Raw genomic sequence first — 15,450 nt, forward strand, 5'->3', positions numbered from 1 at the left:
TTGTAATTATAGTCATTTTTCTTGTTATCTCTAACAACAACTTTCTAATGTTTCTTCAATGGTTTATTAACCATTCAAGTTGGAGGTTCATGGATGAGGTCATGATTCCCAAGTAATCTAACAACAATAGATCTTGGTTTGCAATGAGCAATCTCATCCAAAGGTTGCCACTGTGCCAACAATATTACTAGTTTGCAACTTCAATATGTTTACTACATAATATTATGTGTGGAAGTGATTGTTTTTCTATAATTTCCATCGAATAACATTATATTTCTTGTGTATTGTAATACCCTTACTCCAAGTACCATAACCATATTACATGAATTATAAGGGCTTATATTACTCTAGATGTCCTACAATCAATAGTTTGGCTCTATTGTTGCATGGATGAGATTTTATGGGGTTGAAGAGTTGCTATACAATTAGATAATAAATAGACCTCCATTGTTGTAATATCAACAATAATTATGTTTTGGAGTGATCCTTATATTTGTAACATTATTTTTTGCTAGTAAAATCTACAATGTCTATAATGAGTAAAAAGGTTTGACATTTCAGTCAAAAATATTCATAATTTATATGAACAAAGGACATTAAAATTTATCAATTTTATTGTATTACTTTATCTTCTATGATTTCTTTGTTATTCCTTTTGACTGTTTGTTGGTATTTGATTATGTTTTATGATCTATCTTTTTCATTTTGCAAATGGGGATGCAAATTAAGTAGATTTAATCATATAGGAAACCATGTGATTAGGTGCACTTGAGTTGGAATAGTACTAGGATGGATGACCTCCCAAGAAACCTCAGTGTTTCACCTCTGTAAACATCACGTATATCCAATGAGTGTCAAGTGTTTCACTCTTTCTCATAAAAGATGGGTTCATGTGATCCGCTACTCATGATCTATCTTCTATGTATCACTTTATCTTCTATGGTTTCTTTATTATTCATTTTGATTGTTCGTTGGTAAATTATGTTTTATGATCTATCCTTTTCATTTTGCAAATAGGGATGCAAATAGAGTGGATTTAATCATTAAGGAAATCGTGTAATTAAGTGCACTTGAGCTAGAATAGTACCAAGATGGGTGACCTCCCAAAAAATCTCATTGTTTCACCTCTATAAACATCACCTATCCAATGAGTGTTAAATGTTTCATTCTTTCTCATTAAAGATGGGTTCATGTGAACCACTACTCATGAAACTTGGTCAATAAATTTGACTCATAAAACTATACAATTGAATCCTAATAATAATTTCCAATTAAAAACCCTTTGAAAACCTTCTTACTATTAAAAGAATCCAACCCAAAAAAAAAACATGCAATATTTTTTGGATTTGTCCCTAATACCAAAACATCATTTATTTTTTATGTTGTTTAGATCACGTGCTAGTGTTTGTTTTTTATTTTTTTAAATGATTTTCTCCAAGACCATAGACTAAAAATCTTTGTGGTCAATTATGAATCGAAGTAAATGAAAATGATCTATACCAAGCACAGGATCACTAAACTAGGCCTCCTATGACCACCCAAAAAATGAACTTCAAACTAAACTTTCCTACTACTGCCTCCGCCTGCAAGACAAACTAAAGGGAAAAATCCGAAACGAGCTCCTTATTCACAAACTTGCAGAATGCTATAGTTAAACTATCATTAGAACACAACTATTTTATTTATTCTTTAATATGATTTTTTCTATACATTGATTCAATAAAATAAAATAATTATAAGTTTATAAAAAAAATTAATATATTCTATAATTTCTAAAAATAAAAAGTATGAATAACAAAAGTGTTATGTGCAAGCTATGGATCAAAAGGAATGAAATAATATATTCTATAATTTCTAAAAATAAAAAATATAAATAACAAGTGTGTTATGTGCAACCTATGGATCAAAAGGAATGAAAAAGGAAATTTCTAGAGCTCATGACCTCATCAATATTAAGAAATTCATCCGAACTCCACCTGGTGGGCCTTCAACTAATTAACAATGCGAAGTAGCATTGGATTGAGGCCTCCCACACCCCCATAGTCTCCTTGCCAATCACCTGTAACTTCGCATTTATTAAAAAATTGCAAGTTGAACATCCGCTCCATCGGTTTTCCACTCATCTCCAGTGCCTTTCACCTTCTACAAGTTGTGCATCATTCATCATGCCCATATGGATGCCTCACACTTTGAACACCAAAACTTGAAGCTATTCCCTCGCTTTGCCCTACAATTGTGAGCCTCCTCTTCTACTTCTAGTGCTAATATATTTTCATGGGCTATCTGAGGAGAATTAGTGCAAAAACCACAACTACTCTCACCAGAAAGACCGGAGGCGGAATCGAACCCGAGACCATGGGAGTGACCCACGATTTCAAGCCTATCCATATCTGTGCGCACTAGGGGTTGCCCCCTCAACAACAACACTTGCTAGTTGCTACCACTGTTGTTCTTACAACCTCGATTAAATTCTCCTGAAACAGTTAGCTTTTACTTTCATCTTTGGATTGCTATGTAAACTACTGTTCCTGACTCTGCACCTTTCTTCTATCAGAAAACTGTTAAAATTACATTCCCCTAAAAATATAGGACTTGCAATTCACGTTAGTCAAAAAGAAAAAGTCTAGTCAGCAATGCAGTTAATCTACAGCTGCAAGCATGATTACAAATAAGTGTTTCTCGGGAAAGATATATGACTTATCGCTCACCAAGGAAATTTCCCTCTAGAATTACATCTCCTCAGTACGTTTGTGGCCGGCAATTGCCCTTCTCAGCAACTGCATATATGAATTAAATGTACATAAGAAACGTATTCCCCAGATAAAAAGGGGAAGCAAAGAATCAATTCAACTAAAATTTCAGAATTGAGCACAAAATGGTGTGCTCAATGCATTCGATGACTCATACAGGAAATAATTCTCTCCACCCGGGATGTAGATGCACAACAGGGACCAGGTGCCGATGGCCAAAAAAGATAACAGTAGTGGATGTTATCTTATTGAAGAAACCCATCGCCAATGAGCCAGATCATCAAATTGAGCCACACTGAATAGAAAATGGATCCTCTTGAACAATAATGCTTGGGTCATACGAACGCACAAAGATCCTCAATACTTCATAGAAAAATAGTTTTCCTTCAATGGAATGACATCTGCACATCTTAAGTTAATGCCAAATTTAGTTCAAGCAAATGCCAAAGCAGAGCTAATCCGTCTTTGCTCACATGGACCAACCATTAGTTCTAGAACTTTATCCTTTGTTTCTGTCAACCGACAACATTGTCTTCTTGGCATCTGATGCATTATAACAAATGATTTACAAACATATATTAGCATGCCTCTTAGTAAATATACCAAAATCTGAATAAAAAGAATGACACCAAAAGTAACTTTATGCCACAACTTAAGGAAAAGGTCAGTTCTAATATTGAGAACCATACCAAATGCCAATAGTCGTCTATGGGTTTGCTGACAACATGGATCTTCTGTACTTTATCCTGGGGTAGAGCCCTCGAGAAGCAAATGCCCCTTCTTTTCAAATTATCTCTTCCCTTGTCTCTAGTGTAGATGCTTGAAGTCATGTTTCCTGCTTTATGCATATCCTCCAAAAAGAAAAGGAATGGCATTTTGCAATAAGATCTCTGTTGTGTTCTAGTATCAAAATCAAATTCAATGCTAGTGTCTAATTTGTTCCATGCTGTATAAGTGCGCTCAGAGCGTTCTAGTTCTCGGGGAAGTACAATTTTTGGAAATACTTGAACAACATAGCCCAATGAAACAGAAAAAGTCAGCTTCTCTCTATGATCATAGCAAATTGATCGCTGTAAGAAGGTACCAGGATCTGTCCTCATTGCTTTCATGAAAAGTCTCAAGCCATCCATTGAATTATGATGAGGGAAAATGGGATCAATTGCTTCCACATGGTGGAAGGATACAAATGGGGTAACTGGATGAGCAGACAAAAGCCCATGTGCATTGCCTCGAATATCCCACTGTTAAAAATGGCCACAAGTAAATAATATAGGTTAACAATGAAACTTGGACATCCCACTTATAAAACATGACAAGAAATAAATACAATAACTTAATGATCGAACTTGAAGAAATAAATGAGATACACAAAATGGAAACTTTAAGGGTTGCAATGATCAAAACCCAAGATGCAAGTTCAAAATGCAGATCAATGCCACCTTCTATGCATGAAGTGTATAGTTATACATCAAATAACAAACCTATAAGGAGATTTCCATTATTATAATTTATGATAAAACTTTATAGCAGATTCTAAGTTTTTGACAGTTTAAATGTTGATCACAATGACGGAATTATTTCTCCATTTTTTATGACCCAAGTTGTCCATAAATAATGATTAATTCTCAAATGGCAGATGGAATCCTGGCCAAAAGCTATAATATGTACCTACTGCTCAAGTTTTTACCTTGAGTTCTCTTTTAGTGTTCTCACAGTGATGGCACCACAGTTATAAGTTATAACAAACAGATCCAGACCTGTGCGCAGCAGAGATTTCAGCTTCGAGAGGACAAAATTGCATCGGAAAATAATACCAGAAATGTAGGAAGTCGCCTTTAAGATTAGCACTAGTTAATTTTTTAGACATAATTGATTTGTCGATGTAACTTACTCTTCACTACTTCGATTAGGAGTTATTAGCTGATGGACCAGGTTGATTGATTAGTCAGACTAATTGATTGTTTAGTTATAAGCCAGCTTGGAACTTTATTTGACTAATCTTGTTTTGGTTGGTTAGATTCATGTTGCACTAGTGTATTTAATGGCACGTATTCTAATTTTAATCATTATGCTTATAGAGACCCTATGGTAAAAGTAAAATTTCATAGTGCAGTGTATTTCTTTTCAGTTTTAATAATTTGATGATTCAGATTTAAGAAAATTTGCTGCTTCTATTTTCAATAGTATGTCTCTGTCAATTATAGTACTCAAATTTGCTATTTCCATTGGACTATTCAATATAAGTATTTTGTAGGTAGGACTAGATTTTTGTCAACTATATTTCCTGAGTGTGGAAGCTACTGTAGTTCATGGTATCCAAGCATATAACCTCATATCATTGAGATCCATGTATGGAGGGGGCTCTCCCTGTAAGAGAAAACTGTCAGAGGATTTCAGCAAGTATGATTCCTTACTTTTATGATTAAAATGATCCAGACTTGCGAGAGGATGTGGATCATAGTTATTTCCAGTTGACCTATTTGGTTTTGGTATGTTCCAAGAGTTGCACATTCAACTAGCCTTATTCTCGAAGGGTGTGACAATCTAGAGGGTGCTTCGAACTTTACACTTTGGAAATGCAGATTATAGATGCTGCTAGAGAATGACCTTTGAAGTTTCAGGAAGATGATGATTGAAGCTCCTACCAATCCTTCAGTTGGACAAACAGAACAAAAAAATTCAGCCAAGGAAAAGAAACTCATCCTAGATTCAATGAAGATTTGATACCCCAATCATCGAGAAGAAAACAGTGAAGGAAATGTATGGTGCCAAACTGTGACCACTTCTGCAAGATACAGGCTCAATACCACACGAGTGATATGCTACTATGAAAGTGCAGGTGTGGATGAACTGGGGCTCATTGTGCTATAAATAGTTAGCAACATGTTGGGATTCTTTTTGGAGGTATTTTCATGAGGAGTTTTCAACTTTTGAGAAGCTTTAAAATTATTTCATCCAGGAGGATACCAGACTAAAAGGGTTATCTGCATCTTGGGATCTGTTTGTTTGAATTTATGCTATATCTAAACTTATAAAATATATGAAGTATATGATAATGCCTTTTTAATAACTAATCAACATTTCCTATATCTTTTTTAAGTTTTACTTGAATTGCTTTCCCCTGCAATCCATGAGTAAAATGCTTCCCTTCCCCTAACATCCTAGAAATGCATCCCTCTGTACCCTGCATTGCCTGTCTTTAAAGCATGGTGTACCATAGGTCAAGGGTGGAAAGGATGATTTTGGTTCTCAACAAGGGAATAAGTACTTTAGCCATATCAAGTGTTTCGAATGCCACAAGCATGACAACTATACTTCTCAATGTCCTGAGAAGAAGGGAAGGGCAAGAGCAACAAAAGCTGTTTGCAGAGAGTGCAGAAGCTTCAGCAGTGGATGAGCTTTTATCCAATCTTGAGACAGCCTTCTCTGTGGTGTCATATCTATCCACCAAATAACATTTCTATCTTAAAGCAGTATGTAGGTAATGGAGCATTACGCCATGGCATTCAACGAGAAGCCTTTCACAAAATTCCGGAACAATCGACTGTGTACAGGTGGAGGTCACTGATTACGTCACATATCTAGATACAAAGACAGTTTGTTTTGTTCTATATGTCTTCAAGTGATGTTCTTGACCTCCATGATATCTCATATGTTCTTGAGTAAACTAAGAACAAGCATCTAGTGTGGTTGAGTTTGTAAATCAATGTCATTATTAGATATTGTAGAAAACAATATTGCTGAGTTTTAGCCAGATAAATGTAGAATGGTGGCTTTTGTAGCTCACTTTCTAATCTAATCACACATGCAACCCTAGTGCTTAATTGTCACCAGCTATACAAACTTTGGCACGAGCATTGGCCACCTGGACTGTAGAGCACTGCCTCTCATAAAAGGCATTCTGCAGGCATTGCCAAAATTCAAGATCAAGGAGATGAGAGTGCAAGAGTTAAGCACTTGACAAGCATACCAAGATCACTTTCCCTAGTAGTGAATGTGGATCAAGTAGGATTCTTAATTAGATTTATCCAAATATGTTTCATTTATCAATGATTCTTCTAGTAAATCCTGGATTCAATTCATGAAAACCAGAGATGAGACCTTAGAGATCTAAAAATGGATGCAAGAACTTTGACACCTTTTGTCTAGATGCAAAGCTCAAGAGGGTGTTCGCTAGTCCTCATTAAAATGGGGCTGCAAAGAGGAGGTACAAATCCACTATAGAGACAAAAAAAGACCATGATCCATGGCCTAGACTACCCACCTTTCTTTAGGCAAAAGCATGCAATTGTGTTGTTTACACTCTCAATTGCAGTTTGTTGGACAAGATTCTAAAGGAAACTTTCATAGGAAGAAAATTGATGTTTCTCATTTTCAGGTGCTTGAAGTCCTGTCTTCATTCATGCATTAGAGGAGACAAGGACAACACTTGAGCCCTCCCACTTGATGGATTGACTTATATAATGAGCTCTACAAGACTGAAAAGATTTACATTTCATTAAATATAAGATGGTAGTGAGACAAGGCATCAAGTTCAATGAAGATGCTCTGCCCTCTACGTCTCGGAGTGTCCTTTGGAGGTTAAGAAAGGTTACCAGGATTCTGCCCCAGGTGCTGATCTGTGAAGTACTACATACAGTAATTAAAAATGTAATTCAACTAGGTTTGAATATGAGAAGAGATGCATCATTACATTCTAGTATAGCTAGAAAAACTAGATGCCTTACTTAGACAATGTAAGAGGCACCAAAACAAGTAAGAGCAACAGACATTTTTATTTCAGGTGAGTCATCCTCTTAATAAGCTTTTAAATTATGTTTCATTATGGTCTTCCATCACTGGTGCAGGACCTTCCCATTTTAGGGAGACAAATACATAGTAGGAGTCACAAGATGCAATGACAAAGTATCACTCCATTATGCAGAATGAGGACTGAGATATTGTGTCAACACCAAAAGAGTAGTCAACGATTGATTCCAAGTTGCCAGGCAAGATGAAGCATGAACCAGACATAAGTATTGAGAGGTACAAGGCTACATTTGTTGAACAAGGGTTCTCCCAAAGAGGAGTTAACTGTGACAAGACCTTTTTTGTGGTTGTAAGATAACTTCTAGAAAGACAATAATTTTTTCCATCTTATTTCGATTGGCCTTTTATGTCAGATGGACACACAGACAACTTTTCTAAATGGCAAAAAAGAGGAGAAGCATGCATCAATCAACCTAGGGCGTTTGAGCTGCATGAAAGAGAGACTATTTAAGGAAAGTTGATGAAAGCACTGTATAGCTGAAGCAATCACAGCACGCTTGGTACCCATGGATTGATGGAAACTTTTTGAATATGAAATTCACCAAAACAACTGTAAATCCTAAGCTTTACTATTTGCATGATAAATCTGATTCGTTAGTTTTGGTAATGTATGTGGGTGCTCTGATCCTTATAAATAGCAATGAGAAGCCGACACAGCATGGTGCAAGGGGTAGTTGGTCCTAAGTTTGATATGAAAGACTTCAGCCTTGTGCATTAACTACATTTTAGGCCTTAAGATGTGGGCTCAATATAGATGAGGTATTCCTTGATTAATCGAAGTATACTGTAGAGATTCAAAAGAAAATTCAAACAAAGGCTTCTCAGCCCCCATCCACTCTCATGTTTCCAAAGATGAAGTTTATTAGGGAATTAGATTTCAAGTTGGTGGATCCTTTGATGTAGAAGCAATTGACAGGTCCCGCCATGTATTTGGTGAATACTCAACTTGGTATTTTACTTTGTCATGAATACGCTCAGAAAATTCATGGATGACCCAAGACAAATTCACCAGACTGCTGCAATGCATGTGTATTGGTTCTCGAATGGCACACTTTATCAGGGATTGAGGTATGCTCGAGATGCAGGGCTGATGTTGTATGACTTTGTAAATTTAAATTTGACAGGTGATACTAGAACTAAGAAGAGCATTCCAAGTTTTTGTTTCATCTTAAAGTCGGCCATGGTATCTTTATTCAGTAAGAAGGAGGCAGCAGTGGCATTAAGTTCAGCAGAGGCAAAGTACATGGCAGCCTCATCTCCTAGTTGTGTGGTTATCTGGCTTCTCAAGTTGATAGAAAAAGTAATCAATCATACTGATCATTAGATTGCATTAGCTCTAAGAGAATCCAGTGTTTCAAAATCACTCTAAGCATATCAGCATTCAGTACCATTTCATCAGGGACAGTGTTACTTTAGTATGTTTTCACAGATTCACAAGTTGTAGATATTTTGGTATGTTTTGGGAGACTTGGATTAATGGAGGACACTTTTCTCCCAAAAGGGAACCAAAGTTTTTACCTTGAGTTGCTCAATTAGTGTTCTCACAGTGACGGTGAACATTGATAGCAGCAGATTCAGACCTGTGCACAGTAGATAGATCAGCAAGGGGAGGAATAATTTCCAGCTATGTAGGGAGTCTTCTGTTGATTCCCAGAATGGGGTTTACACTAGAAAGTAGAAACCGAGCTGATTAGTTAGTTACCTGTGGGGAAGCCAACTCCAATACTTGATAATTATCTGGACTTTGACCAACTGACAAGACAATTATAACTCGTACAGTTTGGGCTCTACAATACCCAGGGGGATGATCCCTTAATGCATTTACAACCTCTGCACCATACTCGTGAATAGCATTAAAACAAAGCAGATTAACTCGTCAAGAAACTCAACAGAAAGGGAGAATGCTGAAGAATGGCTAATTCCCAGTGATCCTCAACCAATTGGAGCATGAGATAACTACAACATACATAAAATAGAAAGATATTTTTATAGCAAGCTTCAGATGAAATTGAACATAAACTGACTGGTAAAGACAACTACAACCCATGATCAGTGCCTGATTCCATTGTGCGCTTGAATTCATAAAATGAACTACGACGGAATTTCACATAATAACATGATCTGAGAATATGTTGTATTACAATATATCTTATCAATAATCCAAACTCAAACTACTTAATAGAATCCCTGCAAAACCCTATCAATCTATAATTATATCCAGGCATTTAATTAATCCCTTAAACTAAAGCATAAAATAGAAATCACACACACCACAACGGTGCACTGAATTTGAAAAACCATTGGTTCATTTCATCCAAAATGCAATAGAATTGTTCACTGGAGAGAATTTAGTCTGAACTATATTTCTATCAAATTCAAATGTTATTGCTGTCATACAACAATCTTATACTCATTTGTTCAAAACCTGAAAAAACTAGACATGAGATCCTTTCTATCACTTTGTAAGAACTTTACAAAATTCTCATTCACCCTAGACTTACTATTAAGACCTAGACTCTGATGAAAAATGTAGAGAATGTGGAACCACTAACTCATGGCCGTGAATTCCCTGTATAGAAATACGGAGCAAACAAGCTTCAGGCCAGAGATGACACGTCATATTTTCATATGAAAAATTTGATTCTTGTTACAAAATGTCAAAAGTTACATCTGAGCAACCTTGAATTAGACAAAACTGCAACCCAACTGATTAATCAAATATTCCTCGTACTCTTCCCTGATTTGCAATTGTTGAAGAAGCAAGTGGTGGACCCTTTGTTATTGCAAGCTCATGTCCAAAGATAACCGCTATTACATCACATCAAACCATTATGACATCACATCAAACAGTTAAGTAGCTGACTGGTTGCCTCTTCAATATTCATTCAAGTATATCTTAACCCACTCAGCATATTTCTCATCTTTTGGCCAATTAAAGCCCATGACCTCATCAGCTTTTGGTTTGTAAAGGGTCTTACTTGACGGCTACTTGGCTGGCCTCCTCAAAGGCTTCAAAGAATGTGGCAGTGCTTATAATTTTATCTATGCTGCTTTCCAGTACCACTGTATCAAAATCTTCACAAATTTGATCAACTTGAGAACTGATGATCTGCTCTACCTGTTATTTCGATAACTGCAATGGCCTCACACTTCCATTGTTTCTAGCAGAAATATATCATGCATCCCATTAAAACTGTGAATCGATTCTCTGATCCTCCTCTCAATATTCTCAGGTAACATCTGAATACATTTAACCAACAAATGGGTTAGTTGAAGTGCCTGTGGTCTCTCAGCATGAAATTTGGAAGTGACATATGTTATTTTTAAATCATTTTCCCTCTGCATCCATTTTGCAAACAATGGTGCAGCCATTTCCCTATCTCTTCCAAAACTCTTAACAACCTAAAATAATAAAGAGTAAAAAGAATGAACACTTGCCAACTTGCTATCTACTTTCTCATTTAGATGAGTTGAAACTGAGCTGACAATATCCTTTTGATTTGAAGAGCTCTGCTCTGTCTCTACAATCTTACCCTCCAACTCTTTTATTTTTTCCATCATTTGAGCTTTTGTTGGGTCTACAGAGCAAGTTAGCTCTTCAATTATTGGCTGAACTGTCAAAACAGGAAGAGTAACCCCAACGGGGGATTTGGGAGCTGCCACAATAAAAATGGTAGGGGGTGCACCAGATGTTGAAGGCACAGAAGCAACTGCAGGAGCTCCAGAAATCAACTCTGCTATTCTTTGCTCCAAAAAGTTGCACCCTTGTTTGCAACTCAATATACAGCTGATGCGTCTTGTTGTATTCCCCAAAAAGATGTTGATATTTTCTTTTGTATGCTCACTTCTCAGCTTCCTCCTTGGCAACCACTTGTGACAATTTGGCAGTTTCTATAACCAAGTTTGATGCCCCAACACCAGATATATCTCCATCTCTCTTTATGATGAGGCTTCCCCTCACATTTGGATTGATATCTTCAATGTTTAGTTTTCTCTCCCTCGGGGACAGTGACCAAATAGCCAGTGTAGCATAATCATGGCTGGAAGCACATTCCCTTAGTGCAAGATTTGTCTCCTCTGTAGAACCATACAATTGTTTGTTTTTCCTTGCAGTATCGAAAGCAATAGCATCTAAAATGTTCCATTCAGGAAAAATCAAAAGCCCTGCCTGATTTACAATTTTCTTCCCCCCTACAGCGGTGATGGTATTGGATTCTTCCATTATTTCAATATTTATTTCCTCTTCATTCTCTTGATCACTTTTATCAGGCTGTCGGGCCTGTCTTTCTTCACATCTCCTTTTGTATTCATCAATTTTCGCTCTCCACACTAATTGTAAAAATGCCTGGCTCTTCACAAAACTTTCATTCTCAAGAAATTCCTCGTATGCCTGTTTTCTTGCATCTCTGAACACTCTCCCCTGAATATCCATTGAGGTGTAGTCAAACTCAGGTGATCTTGGTACTGCAGGCATGCCTATCTGCAATTCTTGGTCAGTTCATCCTCCTCCTCTGCAGCTTGTTCCTCAGTTTGCATCTCAAACTGCTCTAGTGGTTGTTCCTTTTCCTATCTGCATTGGAGGTGATGGAGGTGGAGGAGATGGTAAGTAGCATCTGAGCGGTTCATCCTCAACATCAACGATCTTCACTTTCTTATTTGATTTAAGCTGAGGTTCAGGAGGTTTCTCATACTTCATTATCTGATTGTCTTCTCCTCCTCTCCTCATCACTGTCATCATCATCATTGACATCTTCACCGCTCAATTTATTACATAGCTTTTCATTTTTTGGAGGAATAGTTGCAGGTCTTTCCTCGACCTTCCTATCTTTTCCTTGGGGTGGTGGAGAAACTGCCCTTGACGATTTCATTTTCGTTTGAAGCAATGGAATGGGTGTATGTAGAATTTTCTGCATCTCCTGCATGTTATCAGCTGACTCCAATTTATCTCTTTTCTCTTTCAAAGTGATCACGATCTCCCCAAAATGGTTCACCAAAATATTCATTTTCACAGAGAAAAGATTGAAGGCCTTCAAAGGATCATAATTTGGATCCACCTTTTAAATAACATTCCAAAGTTTCCTATATGCAATCCATTTCCCTTTTCTGTCCTCTTGTGCATCCTCGCCAATTTCATTTCTAATAAGATCCTCTGAATAATTTAACTCATGGGGAAGCACAGATCCTTTGATTCTGGCTCTTAACATGTTCTAGAACCCCTCTAGATCATTGCGTCTCACTGAGCTGACCCCCAAGTGACATGGAAAAATAAACTTATCCAAATGAACCCATTATCCTTCTGCAATCACAAAATGTGGAATAATTGTAAAATCATGGAAGAAGGTGCCTTTAATTTTTCCAGATAAATCATTATCTTGAATACAACCAATCTGCCATATTACTTCTGCAAATCCCAATCTCAATGGTACATTATATGGCAACACATGGTTTTCCCTGAAAAACATAAACTCTCAGAACTGTACTGACAGAATAGGGAATCACGTCACCCCAATTATGCTCAATCTTCAAATCAGGAACCCTCTCCTTGGGCCTCAAGAAATCATGTAGCTGCCCTGGGATCCTAGGTAGATTAACTATTAGCCTAGGCCTCAATCTTGAAGCAAAACAGTCGCCAAATAATGCATGACTGGCTCCAAACCTGCACTGGCATCTCGTCACCATCAACTGTTCTTATCATATTCATAGTCTCCCAAAAGAAATTAGCACTTTTGTGCAGGAACACATGCATTTGTAGTGAATACAAGAAGAAATTGGACTTCTTCTCACCCCTTTTTATTTCCTACAAACCCTCAATTATTTTCTCTGCTAGTAATGGGGTAAAATCATAGATCATTGTGAAACCGGGATGTTGGATCTGGATTGCCATATACATATATGTCGGTGGCATAACTGTGCTAGGATAGAGAACCCAGAACCTGGCAAAGTGAATAAAATGTGGCAATCAAGGGAGGGGTAAAAGCCTCAATAAGGAAAGGCTCTAGTGAGCTTGGGCCAATATAAAATGTTGATTTTCCTACCTTGGCCAGATGAGCTGGGAGAATATGTCCTAAACAACTTTCTATCAATCTTTAAAGTTTTAGATTATTTATTCAAAAAATCCTTTAAAAGTCATATCATATGAGGGAGCTGCCTCTCTAAACGCAGAGGAAGGCCACATACTAAGGGCCTATCCAACTGTTGGAGACATCAATTTGCCACATATTCCATTGGGCCAAATCGTATATTTTCTAGGTGACAAATCTGTTTACCAACAGATTTTTGGCGACTCTGCTGAGGAAGAAAGCAAGTTCCAGTGCTTTTCTTTTCTTGGAAATCTGAAGGTTACCTCCCCGAGGATGGAGGTTGGCGACTCTAATTGATTGTGGTGAAAGAATTGTGGTGTTATGGCTTTGGTTGCATCCCTTCCATGGGGGGCTCAGATTGGGCCGTTTTCTTTATCTCAATACTCAGCCTTACCTAAGAATTCATTAGAATATCTCCCAAAGTTTTCTGGTGATGCAAATCAAGACCCTGATGATCATATTAAAGCAATTACAGTTGTCTGTGGGATTCTTGGTGTACAGGAGGAGAATGTCTTTGTTAGATTATTTGTTGCAAGCCTCATTGGAAGTGCAGCAGATTGGTTCCAGAATTTACTTGATAGTTGCATCACTTGCTGGAATGATCTTGAGGTAAAATTCCTACAAAGGTTTATGCATGTGGTTGATGTTGCTAAGATGTTATTTTAATTTCTTTCAAATCAAGATCAAAGAAGGGGAAGCCATTAGAGATTTTGTTGATAGATTCAATATAAGTGTTAGTAAGATACCCCTAACTAGCCAACCAACTGAAAATAATCAGTTGTGTGTTTTCATTGCTGCCATGCAAACAGAAATTAAATTCTTGCTTCTTTGTTTAAAAGTGCAAAGATTGCAAGATGCACAAAAGGAGGCTATTAGTTTAGAAGATGACATGATTTTAAGTGGAATGAAGTGTAAAGAAATTATAGAGGAAGGAATTTATCTCTATGAACAAAAGAATAATCTGAAGCAAAAGCCTAAACAGAAAAGGCTTATTCTCAAAACAATTAAATCAACACCTCCTATTTATCAGAGTCTAACAGTTTTCAATGATAAAGATCTTCAAGTCCCTTCGCTGAGTGAAAGTACTTCCTGTAGTGTAGCTGGAGCCTACCATCTACATGTTGATTATGATGATGAACATGCTTCACAGTCAACTAACTCATTGATTGACCTTGATATATCTCCTATTGAACAAAGACTAGAGGTTGAAAGATCAAATGAAAATTTATTAGGAGATTTTCAAATTTCAGAATTTGATTCTTTTGTATTTGAGACTCCTGACGACTCTCCACCAAATGATGTTGTTTGGGAAGGTTTGGATAGCTTTTCCTATGAGCATTTCTTGTTTGATCTCTTGGAGACTAATAAATTATTACTACAGCCTAAAGCATCAAATGATTTCCCAGAAGTAGAAAAGGAAGATGAAATGTTTGAAGAAAAAGAAATTGATGAAGTGATGCATAGACAAGAAAATGCTTTTGAAGAGGACTCAGTGAACAATCAAGAGGAAGAAAAAGATTTACATATCTTTCAGCTTCCCACAAATCTTTTTCACTATCTTCTTTTTCAGAAATCAATGCAGCAATTTGCGGAGGAAAAGTCACATGGACAACCCAAAAATAGAAGGACTCAAGGTATGAAAAAAAATAGTTGATATTCCATCTATCTTTTTAAAAGATAATATTGATTCGAGAAATGTGGAAGAAAATCTTGAATCTATATTTATTTTCCCTCCTCTGCATTCATTTTCCATTCATGAGTTTAATATCACATTGGCCATGTTTCTCACCTGTATGCAATGCATTCTTCCA

The 15,450-nt window shown here is 36.8% G+C and overlaps 1 protein-coding gene across 2 annotated transcripts in view; it reads right to left on the reverse strand.

Annotated features, from left to right (window-relative positions):
* Positions 1–2,572: 2,572 nt before the first annotated feature.
* Positions 2,573–15,450, reverse strand: part of LOC149532219 (uncharacterized) — a 41,215-nt gene continuing 28,337 nt past the window's right edge. Inside the window, exons 2-4 of one of the 2 annotated variants that reach the window (XR_016358637.1) lie at positions 3,440–3,991; positions 2,908–3,293; positions 2,573–2,777 (exon numbers count right to left, since the gene is read on the reverse strand). Coding sequence is in view for 1 of the 2 variants with exons in the window: in XM_089809523.1 (XP_089665649.1) it covers positions 3,183–3,293; positions 3,440–3,991 (663 nt within the window). In the remaining variant the exon portion in view is untranslated. Of the gene's footprint in view, positions 3,294–3,439; positions 3,992–15,450 lie in introns of both variants that reach the window. The other variant, XM_089809523.1, reaches the window with a different exon arrangement.

The sequence above is a fragment of the Cupressus sempervirens genome, chromosome 11, assembly GCF_028749045.1.
Source record: "Cupressus sempervirens isolate cs-2001-9-10 chromosome 11, ASM2874904v1, whole genome shotgun sequence".
Taxonomy (NCBI): Eukaryota; Viridiplantae; Streptophyta; class Pinopsida; order Cupressales; family Cupressaceae; genus Cupressus; species Cupressus sempervirens.